We start from the raw sequence: 12371 nt of genomic DNA on the forward strand, positions 1-12371 counted from the left end.
AGCTAATTATTATTATTATTATTAGGCATGAAGTAGCTGTACTTGGCCTTTATGTTAGATTAATACATCACCTTAGTTTATTTTTTAAATTTTGTCTTTTAATTACTTATTACCAACTATGATTGATTCTCTACTATAACCTTGCAAACAAACATCTTATGGGTTAATTTTTATTCGATTCTTAATGCTAAACTCCACTTGGATAGTGATTAATTTGAAATGGATCTTCTGTGATGATGAACGCAAGAAAAAAAAAACAAAAACAAAAACAAAAAAAAAAAAAATCCAAAAAATAGATATTTTAGTTAATTGAATGTTGGCTTGTAAGAAATTTTTGGATTGAGGTTGGTTTTTCATTAAGTATGGTTTATTTTGATTTTGAAATTTTTTACACCAATAATGATGGAAGTAACGAAATATTCTATATAAATTTTTGTTATATTCTAAATTTTTGAGCATTAAAATATAGGTGCTCAATGCTCTACACATTTTGCAATAATAATTAGAAACTGAGGAATTTATAGAACAGTTCCCACTCTCTTTCTTCATTTATTATTGATATATTTTATAGGTTTTTACCTTAAAATTTCGTGTGAATATTTTCTTTACACAACCCAAAAGCCCACAGAACTGAAACATAACATGTACAGTTTCAGTTTTTTAACCAACAAAATTGAAAGATTTGATTCGATGCTAAATTTCTCATAAACTCCTACCAAATCAAATAAATTACACCCTTAATTGGACGGACCAAAATGGCATTTATAGTTTCTAATGGATACAAAATAGACTCTTGATGCAGTAAGAAAACGTAAAAAGCTGCATCTGTAAAGAGTCGAGTCTCCTCTTCAAGATCATGCCATTTATTTCAACCTTCTTTTTAAAAAGAAAAACTTTTAAAATATTATGCTAAAACTGCATTTTGCATATCTTTTCTAACGAACTCCCTTAGACAATTTAACTACATATTTTAATGATGATGTATTCAAACCTAATGAGGTGTAATTCAATATGTTTGGTCGTTAAACCGTCGTTAGGATAAACATGATCTCAATTTCTATGACAGTTACAATACTAGTCTAGTTTACCTACAATGATAAAATAGAGAGAAGACCTAAAAAAATTGTTTGTAAAATATTGGCTTCTCAGAGTTTTGACTTTTGTGAGGAAGGTTCAACTAATGAAAAATTCATTAGAGAGAGAGAGAGAGAGAGAGAGAGAGAGAGAGAGAGATGGGAGAAAAGCTATTGTGCTGTCTAGCTAAAATGGATAAAAAATCATTGCCTCTGGCTCTCACACTCCTGTCAAATTGAGATTATAGTAACTCAACACAAATGATAACCATATTCAATGAGCAAATTGACAGAAATGCCCTGGAAATGGAAGTTCTCAGTCACAAATTAACAATTCACAAGCATAATAATACAAGCCTTTTTATATTAGGTTTCCATGGAAGAAAGCCTGCAATTTTTATTACAAAAATCAGAAGAAAGGCATACTTCAACCCGCTTCAATGTCAATGCATTTTGTTTGTTATGAGAAACATGAGTTACACCAAACGTCACAAAAGCACGCCTTTGAATCACAACAATGTCTAAAAAAACAAACCACAAAACAAAACAATTCTATGTCTTCCACCCACCACTTGGCCTGGCCTAGCGCTGACCAATAAATGCTTGTTTAAATTTGAACCAAACGATCCAAGAACGTGCCCCAAGTCTCCTCTAGTTAGGAGGTTGAAGTATAAAATATGCTAATCTAATCAATCAGGCACATAGGGATATATATGCAAATGAAATAGTGGTTCCATCTTCTGCATTATTTTTCTATGTATTATATACATTGGATTTGACTTGCACTATGTGGAAATAGTACCCCCCCTCAACAACATGCATTGCATAGATACACATATTTTGTCAAATAAAGTATGATTAATTGGAAGGACTGCAGACCCTTTTGTTGGAAAGTTGTTACCTGAACCAATGCCATCGATGCTTCCAAAGTGTGTTTCATCTCTGGCATCTTCCAACAATGTCAGTTCAGTGCCACCCACATGACCTTAGAATACAATTACCAATTAGCCCAAAATATAGCAAACTCTACGAGCATTGACAACCATGCTACTTTGGTCCTTTGCACTTCTTGAAATGCCACTTCAGGTATGCAAAAAAATGGTGTAATTACAAAGAAAATCCTAGTAGTTAGTGGATGAAAACTGACCTTAAGGAAGAATTTACCATCATCAGAATATGCTATGTCATGTAAAACACGTGGCAAATGAATTCCTGGAACAGTTAGATCGACAGAAGTTCAAGAAAAGGCTAAATTAATGTTCAAGGGTAAAACTGTAATTTTGACAGGCAAGCTAAGAATTGTTTCAAATTTTGATAATCGAGAAAATCTCCCTACTATTAAAAAGACATTTGATAGGTTTGATACCCATAGTCATAGTGTATAGCATGCAAAAATGAAATGGAACTGATCTACCATGCAAATTTCTTTAATATCAAGCAACTCCTGATAAAATTCACTCTAAATGATGGCATAAACAAAACAATTAATCAATCCCATTATCATAAAGGACAACTTTGCCTTTGTTAATGGGTTATCACTAAGTCAACTAATTAAGTCAAAATATACACCTAAATGTGACTATTGTATTATATGTGTGTGTGTGTGTGTGTGTGAGGGAGAGAGAGAGATGTTTCAATCATAAGAAACAAAAAGAACCCACAAGCCCACAAAGTTTTTTTCCATCATGAAGATGCCATTTGATTCCTTTCTCAATTCTTTGTCATGGTCTAGGACAATCTCTATATAAATAAATGCCTACAATGTTAAAGCTTGCAAGCTCCCATTGACTTTCAACAGACATCCTAAATCACTTTTTTGGATCACAGAACAAACCATTGTTCAAAAATGGTAAGCTCTTGGTTAATTATCAGCTGACCATGAAGCTTTATCAAGAAAAGTGGTCACCAATCACATTTTACCATTTAGTGGAGTTTTCCATCTTCACTAGTCTCGGGATCACCATTATAGACTCCATGATGGGAAAGTTTAGTTGTGCATAGGATTTTCATGGATCACACAGCTTGTGTCTGTTCTGCGATCCGTTTTATGAAAATCTTCCATGCAACTAGCACAATCCTTCTATGATATATTTAATGCATTATCATCTTTTTCACCATAAGTACTAAAACAATACAATTGTCTTTGTCCTAACTAGTTTCTTGCGCCACCAATGTCCAGGGCATATGCAGAGATGTTAAAGCTCAACCTAAACAACAGCCAAAATTGGGAGGAAATAGGGCAGCTCTGTTTGTGTATGGTAAGCATATATAATTCACTCTTTTAAAACTAGATTGTAACCATTTGGGGCTGGTTTTTGACTGGTTTTGAGTGTTGATATATTGTTGTAGCCACGGTTGGACTTGAGAACATGGCATTCATCGCCAATGCTGTCAGCCTTGTCACTTACTTCTACGGATACATGAACTTCAGCTTGACAAAGTCGGCCACCACACTCACAAACCTCATGGGGACTACATTTTTACTGTCATTATTCGGAGGATTTATCTCCGACACCTACTTGTCCAGATTCAAGACTTGCATTCTGTTCGGAAGCATTGAAGTCGTGGTTCGTTAATTTACTATTTTTGCAACTATCCATCATGTTGTCACCCAACAAATATATAATACACACACACAAATAGTATACATTTCCATGCTAATATTCCAACAAGTATATTGAGATGAAATGTTAAGTTTGCTCTGAAACCACTTTTCAAAATTGCAACCTAAAATTTGGTATTGGTTAATTAAGTTCTTGAAAACAAGGTTGGGGGAGAAAAGTAGGAAAGCAGATTTCTAAACCTCATGTTGCAGCTTACACAATTTGTACAACTTTTCAGTCCTAGGTGGGGTAGAATAAGAAAATAAAAAGCGCATATAAAATTTTTAACAGGCATGAGGTCCTCTATCCCTAAATCCCTCTATTCTAATGTACTCACAGTTGTACAATCACATCTTGAGTATTCTGTATCTCAAGATTCTTATCATATCGTGTGACTAAGAGTGTACTAGGACAGAAAAATTTGGAGACAGATAATTCCCGTTGGTTTTTATGTTTTGAGTGGGGAAGGGGGAAGGGGGTGTTGTAACTTAAAAAAACTCAATATTTTGACTTTTCATGTGCACCATGATGGAAAATTTTGCAAAAAATTGTTGGCCTGCATGTTTGGAGATGAATGGTAGCTTAAAAATATTGTAATTGCATACACAATTCATTGACTAGAAAGATGCAATAATAGAACAATTATTTCATCAATCAATAACACGTGACATAGTCACTGGTCTTAGTGGTCTATCATGAACCAACTATTAACATATTGAAGAATCATATGATATAACATTACAACTACCAGCAGGCCTGTATGTATTTTAGTTGGTTGTTTGGGTTTTGTTAAATAGCCTAATACACATCCAATGTTCAATGCACCTTAAACTAATAACCAATTCAAAGCAACAAGTTAACAATAATAACAATAATACTATGTACACAGAAAAAAGAAGAAACTGAACAAAGTAGAGCTACTCATCAGGCGACAACCATAGCAAGAATTGAATCCAATCCTCAAAGTTTAATTAGAATGGTTGTGATCAAAGAGATCCAACTGTTTCGAATCAAATTCTCATTGACTTAAAAAACTAAAATCACCATCAAATTCACGTAACGTAAGAATAGTATGTTACTTTGTATGACCCTATATGTTATGTGTGTGTTTCCAGGGGTACACCCTCCTAACAGCACAAGCACACTTCAGCGAACTAAGACCATTTCCTTGCAAAGATATGCCTCCAAGCAAAATGGGTCAATGTGAGGCTGCAAGTGGCAGCCAAGTTGCTATCCTTTTTGCCGGTTTGTATTTAGTTGCATTTGGAAACAGCGGGGTTAAAGCTGCTCTCCCGTCTTTGGGAGCCGACCAATTTGATGAAAGGGATCCACAGGAGGCGGCTTCGCTGTCCAGCTTCTTCAACTGGTTGCTGTTCAGCATCACCGGTGGAGCTATATTTGGCGTGACGTTCCTAGTCTGGATTAGTACTAATCAGGGTTGGGATTGGTCCTTTGGCGTCTGTACTCTTGCTGTCCTAATGGCATTTTTGTTTCTAGGCATGGGAAAATCAGTTTATCGGAACAATGTCCCCAAGGGAAGCCCAATTGTTCGTATTCTACAGGTATGCATTGCCATTCTTGAGCAATAAAAGTCCTGGATGGCATGAACATTGAGACACGAACTACTAGTTTATGAGCTCATATGAGTCACTGAGCCGGAAATAGGGCACAAGACCTTCGGTCTCCAAATTATTCTGTCTCTACATCTCAATGCAACCTTAGCTAAGGGTTGACAACGAGCTTGGCTAGGTCAGCCCAACCTCCAAAAGTTGGGCTGAGCTTTGGGCCTACTTTTATTTATCTTTTTACTTTTTGTCCAGTTCAAGGGCTGGGCCGCCTCTCTCATGACAACGGGCCGGCCTCAAAACCTAGGCTAGACCCAATCCAAGCCTTATTCAAGCTAGCTTAGCCTAACCGTGGTATGGACTTGGGATGGACAATGGGCCTGCAGACCAAATGATAACCCCTACTTTCAGCTATAGGATTATTTATGTCTCGAGATTCTAATATGGTCCTATGACCGAGACAAAAAAATTTGAGAACATCCTTCTGTGTTTCAGGTGAAGGTATACTTCTAAAATTTCTTGTGCTCTGAAATTCAGGTGTTTGTGGCTGCCATTCGAAACCGAAAGCTTCCAATACCAGAGACAACAAAAGAGTTGCATGAGATTTATGACAAAGAACCTGGAACAGGAAGCGAAATTCTTGAAAGAACAGATCAATTCAAGTATACTAATTCATCAAACTTTCCAAACTCATCTATAGTCATTTTTTCAAGCTAGTTTTGAGTTCATCTCATCAACCATATTATCCAATCAACCCTGACAGGTTTTTGGACCAGGCAGCAATCATTAGCACCACACAAGATGCATCCACATCAAGTATCAATCCAGGACCCTGGAACATGTGCACAGTGACACAAGTTGAAGAAACAAAAATTGTGGTTCGGATGCTTCCAATTATACTAAGCACCGTCTTCATGAACACATGCTTGGCTCAACTTCAAACATTCACGATCCAGCAAAGCACCACTATGGACAGAAGCCTCCTGGGATTTCAAGTTCCGGGCCCTTCCATTCCAGTAATTCCCCTAGTGTTCATGTTCCTTCTAATCCCTGTATACGACCGCATCTTCGTTCCCATTGTGAGAAAATTCACTGGAATCCCAACCGGGATTACATATCTTCAGCGAATCGGAGTGGGACTTGTGCTCTCAGCTATTTCCATGGCAGTTGCTGGATTCGTGGAAACTCACAGGAAATCCGTGGCTGTTAAGCACAACATGGTGGACTCGGCTGGCCCTCTGCCTGTAACTGTGTTCTTGCTTGGTTTCCAGTTTGCAATCTTTGGATTGGCCGACATGTTTACACTGGTGGGACTGTTGGAATTTTTTTATGCGGAGAGCTCATCGGGGATGAAGTCACTGGGCACAGCTATTTCATGGTGTTCATTGGCATTTGGGTACTTCTTGAGCTCAGTGATGGTGGAGGTGGTGAACAGGGTCAGTGGTGGGTGGTTGGCTAGTAACAACTTGAACAGAGATAAGTTGAACTACTTCTATTGGTTACTAGCAGGGTTGAGTGTAGTGAATTTTGGGGCTTATTTGGTGTGTTCATCTTGGTATAGATATAAGAAGGTAGAAGTGAAGGAAGTAGGTACTAGTGATCTAGAGGGTAAAATTGAAATGGGACGAGTTTAGAATTGGGATCTGGGGATGGATGATTTCCTATCATCATTCTCAAATCCCTGTACTATTGCATAAGTGTGTTGTTCAGTAATGTATACAGTAAGCTACTTTTGTTTTTAATTATAGTATTGTAAGCAAATCGAATTAAGTGGAGTAGGAAGTTCTTCAAACTTAATTTGAAAAACTTAATAAGTTTCAAAATATGTTGAAGACTGATTTGCTTGCCTTTCGAATTGATCTCAGATGAACTTTAATAAAACCAAACTCAAGTACCTTAGTTTTTTTCATAAATTTATCGAGTTAAGTATCTAAGCAGTTTTTGAAAGTTTAACAAGTTTTAAATTGAGTTTTAATTTACTTATTTTTATATAACAAATCGAACTCAAAGGAGTTTCATTTAGCTATTCGTTGGAAAACAATTCACGAATTAACTAAATTTCCTGAAACAAAAACAAGATCAAACGATAATAAAATCGTTGAAATCTTTGAATCCTTTGAACCAAGACCATTTGACACGGTAATACAACATTGTCTAATGAATTTGAGTGATTTAGAAGTCCCTCGACAATGGTTAATCCAAGACTTAGTGGGACAAGGAGAATCTTCTAAAACAAAAAATCCTGCACAATTACAAATGCAGGCATCAGGAAAAAATTTATATATTGAAAATACAGTTCCAAAAATTAAAAGATCAACTTTTGTATTTGAAAAAGATTTTCTTAACAAATCATTTTTAAAATTAAGCATTGGAGAATCAAGTAATAATTCTAATCAAGAATCTATTACTTCAAACAATGTTCAGATTCCTATTTTTTCAGAAACAAGAAAACAACACGAACATGTTAAGTCTGCATATATGTATCATTTTCAAACAAAAAATAATGATATTATTTTTTCTCCTAGCCAAGGAAAAAGAAGATATATATATATATATATATATATTGGGAACATTTAATTTTATAGGTTATAAACCATATAGCCTCAGTGTTCTTATAGATACAGGAGCTACAATCAGCTCATGTAAATGGAATGCCATACCAAAAGAAGAATGGACATTAATGAAACATTCAATTTTAGTTACTAGAATTGATGGTAAACATACTTCCATACAATTCAAGGCTAAAAATATAACTATTTGGTTAAATGATAGCAAGTTCATTATACCAAAAATTTTATGCTTTCCGTATATGCATGACGATTTCCTTCTTGGCAATAATTTTATATATAAATACATTCCAATGCAAATACAGGAAAAAGCTATTTCATTAAGCATAAATAATGTCTTAATTCATATTCCCTTGTTAGAACAACATAAATATATTTGTGATAAAGAGTTTGCGCCAGTGCCGCGTGGTGATTTAACTCCCATCATCAAAACTATTGATGAATCCAACTGGATTTATAAAATTTTGGAAGAAAATTTTAGTGAACATCCATTAAAACTATGCCAACGTAGTCCACGTTATTGTAGTTTAAAATTAAAAGACCCTAACGTTATCATTAGGGTAAGACCAATGATCTATACTAGACAAGATATAGATGAATTTGATATTCAACTCCAGGAACTTTTAAACAAAAAGTTTGTTACCCAAAAAGCAACCTAAGAGGGGATGAATTAGATTTCTACAAATTAAAATTAATAATACCCCAATAAAATTAACTACTAGTACAACAAATTATTAACAAGCACAATGATAAACTTAGCAGTAAATGATCAAGTAAAATAATAATGAAGTATAACTAACATACATGGTAAATCAAATGATTAATACATGAATATTGGCTATAGTAGTAGTTGGAAAGTAAAGAGATTAAGGAAGAGGAGACAAACAGATTTATAGTGGTTCGGCTTCAACTAAGCCTACATCCACTCCTTAAGGTTCACTTGAGGTTTTTCACTATCTTCTAGCTTCACAGGGGTGCCAGTAACCTCTTTACAAATGGAGCAATTCTCCACAGATTTTACACAAACTTCACAAGTCCAAACCCTTGTAAATCTTAGGTGATTCACAATCACTCTCAAGATTTCAAGAACATAGTGTTTGCAACACTTTTACAAGATAAAATGGTATTTTTGCTTTCAAAGAAAGCTTACAATAAATATCTCTCAAAGATAGATATATAAAATGAAGCTTTGATTTTTCTGTAAATCTCACACATGAAAGATGGACTTAAAGCTATAAAGCTTAGTGTATAATTTCTGAGAATAGATGTGAGTGATTATAGATCAAAGAATATTTTCTGATTTTTTGTAACTTGTTTACTTTAGAGGCTTTGGTATATATAATGAAAATTATAGCCGTTTATAACCGTTGTATTCATTTGAATTTATAGCCGTTTATAGCTGTTGTAGTCATTTGAATTTATAGCCGTTGTACTTCCATCATTACCAATTTGAATATCTTTCACTCTATCATTACAAATTTGAATATCTTCCACTTGAACCTTTTGGCCTTTGGAACCTTTATAGCCGTTGTATTTTTATCATTACTAATTTGAATATCTTCCACTTGAACCTTTTGAACCTTTTGGCCTTTTGAACTTTTATAGCCGTTGTACTTCCATCATTACTAATTTGAATATCTTCTACTTGAACCTTTTGGTCTGCTGCTATGCTAGGCTGTTTGAACCTTTGTTTTGGGCTATTTGAACTCCTGATTTAATCAAATATTAAATACATTCTAACAACATTTAGGATAAAGGTTTAGGTGAGAAATAATGAGACAAAATAAATTTTGATTCTATTTTTCTCTTTCAAATAAATCATCAAAATAAATTTTGATTAAAATATAATTAAATAAATCATCAAAATAAATTTTGAATTCTATTTATCTCTTTCATAATTAAATAAATCATCAAAATAAATAAGTCTAACAATCTCTCCCTTTTTGATGATGGCACACAATGATGTTTTGATTTGATTTGAGAGTAACAAGGGCTCCCCCTCAAGCAGGACCGGCCCTGGGGCATAAGCCAGAAGGCCATGGCCTAAGGCCCCTCAAAGTAGACTCGAAAAAGGGGCCCCCTACTATTATAATTTAGTGTAATATATTAGGTATATTTTAAGCCTAATAAAATTAAAAAAGGTCCAAACTAACTTAAAATAAATTGATCCATTAAAAAATTGAAAGACCATTCAAAAAAATTAGCATTGTTATCAATTGAAAATAGGCCCAAAAAAGGGGTCTCTCTTATTATAGTTTAGTCTAATATATTAAGTATATTTTAAGTCCAAAAACAATTAAGGAAGGCCCAAATTAACTTAAAATAAATTAATCCATTAAAAAATTGAAAGGCCCATTTAAAATAATTAGCATTGTTATTCATTAAAAATAATTTTGCAAAAAAATTAGATTATTCAAGTATAAGTGATTTATTTGCTTCTAAAAATACAAGAAGAGTGAGGATCAAGTGATACTTATTAGTTATTGTATTGTAATGCCAATGTGTCGTTTGGTAACACTTACGTTTTCAGTTTTCTGTTTATATTTACAAAAATTTTAAAAATTTAAATAAAAACTTATTTGGCAAAATTTTTGATTTATAAATCAGTGGTCTCAGTTTATAAATTTGGCCAAAAAATGAAAACACAGAAAATGTGTTTTCATTTGAGCTTTTAGTTTTTAGTTTTTTTTACCACCCAACACTAGTTACCACCCGCCACCATTTTCCACTACCGTCTTCCGCCACCACCACCTACCACCCACTCCCACCACCACCACCTGTCACCACCACTCACCACCCACCTGCTACCACCAGCCACCACCTGTCACCAGCCACCACCTGCCACCAGCCATCACCTACCTGCCACCCACTCGCCACCACCACCTACTCCTCGCCGCCGCCACCGCCACCACCACCACCACCACCCGCCACCTACTTGCCGCCACCACTCACCATCCACCTGCCACCACCATCCACCACCTGCCACCACCAACCACCCACCAATACCATCACCCGCCACCCACCCACCATCCACCTGCTACCACCACCCATCACCTACCACTACCACCAGCCACTTGCTACCACCTACCACCCGTCATTGTCACTTACCCACCCACCCACCACCACCACCACCCGCCACCACCCACCACCATCCGCCATCCGCTACCCACCTGCCACCACCATCCACCACCTGCTGCCACCACTACCACCACCACTCACTCGCTACCACCCACTACCGTCACCCACTCACTCGCCACCGTCACCCATTACCCACCCGCCACCCACCTGTCATCACCAGCCACCACTCGCTACCACCACCACACACTCGCTACCACCGACCACCCGACACTGTCACCCACCCACGCACCACCACCACCCGTCACCTACCCGCCACCACCTACCACCACCCGCCATCCGCCACCCACCTGCCACCACCACCACCCGCCACCACCCACTCGCTACCACCTACCACCTGCCACCGTCACCCACCCACCCACCACCACCCACTCACCCGCCACCAGCTACTCACCACCCACCGTCACCACTTTCCACCACCGTCTTCCGCAGCCACTTGCCACCATTGCCATTTCTCACTTTTTTTTTATATTTTTAATTTTTTTAAAACATTTTGTCAATTACCAAACGCGTTTGTAGTTTATGTTTTTCTAAAAATAAACAAAAACCAGTTTATAAAATTTTTGTAAATATAAACTGAAAACGTAAACGTTACCAAACACACCCTAAGTATTTTTTGTGATTTTGACACAAATCTTTTGTCATTTACTATCAATTTTTTTTTTTCATTCAATGAAAAAAAAAATGTGAAGGGCCCCAAAAATTTATTAATTGATTATTGGCTTTGGGCCCCGGAAATCTCAGGGCCGAGCCTGCCCTTAAGTCATGCTTCCTGAATTCATTTCTAAATACATAGGTTAGCACATGTGTAATAAATAAGCTTTAATCAATAACATGATATAAGATTAAGATATCAAACTATAAATACATAACATCATATTAGTTTGAAAATAGTACCATAAGACATAACATATATCAAATTATAAATACATAACATCAAATTAGTTTGAAAATAATACCATAATACATAACATCATATAATTTTCTCCCTTTGTGACATTATCAAAAGAAAATTATGGCTCAGAATCTGGAGGAGGAGGAGGAAAATGATAGTGATAAATGACATCAAAAACAGATAATCAAAACATATATATACATATATATATGTATGATTTGTGCGCCTCTCTCGTGCCCATTGAAAATCGCGTCTCTCTTTTTCCTTCGATAAACGTGTTTGACACGCGGCCTCGCTTTTGCATCAGCCGACTGACAAAAGCGAGACGGGTCAATCCGCTGCCTCGGCTCTCTCTCTCTCTTGTCATCTTCTCCTTCGTCTTCTTCTTAAGCTCTCTCTTCGCCTTTTTCTTAATCACACACTCTTCCATTTTCTTCTTCACCACTCTCGTCTTTTCTATTTCTCTGCAACTCATTTCTTTTATACCTCTCACCTCGAAACCATGGCTTCCTCATCCCATCCTCTCACTCTAT

At 36.2% G+C, this 12371-nt stretch overlaps 1 protein-coding gene across 1 annotated transcript; it reads left to right on the forward strand.

Moving 5' to 3' along the window:
• Nucleotides 1-2755: 2755 nt before the first annotated feature.
• Nucleotides 2756-7064, forward strand: LOC114264536 (protein NRT1/ PTR FAMILY 4.5). Its single transcript, XM_028205179.2, has 6 exons — nt 2756-2922; nt 3253-3331; nt 3423-3640; nt 4792-5238; nt 5779-5903; nt 6005-7064. Exons 1-6 carry the CDS (start codon nt 2920-2922, stop codon nt 6873-6875), a joined length of 1743 nt encoding a protein of 580 aa, XP_028060980.2. The 5' UTR covers nt 2756-2919; the 3' UTR covers nt 6876-7064.
• The last annotated feature ends 5307 nt before the right edge of the window (nt 7065-12371 follow it).

The sequence above is a fragment of the Camellia sinensis genome, chromosome 3 (assembly GCF_055761805.1).
Source record: "Camellia sinensis isolate YWXY chromosome 3, ASM5576180v1, whole genome shotgun sequence".
Lineage (NCBI taxonomy): Eukaryota > Viridiplantae > Streptophyta > Magnoliopsida > Ericales > Theaceae > Camellia > Camellia sinensis.

What these genes read in the sequence shown, in the direction of transcription:
- LOC114264536 (XM_028205179.2), top strand. An exon ending in CAATTGTTCGTATTCTACAG is followed by an intron (nt 5,239 to 5,778) that starts GTATGCATTGCC and finishes TCTGAAATTCAG; the next exon opens with GTGTTTGTGGCTGCCATTCG. An exon ending in GAAAGAACAGATCAATTCAA is followed by an intron (nt 5,904 to 6,004) that starts GTATACTAATTC and finishes CAACCCTGACAG; the next exon opens with GTTTTTGGACCAGGCAGCAA.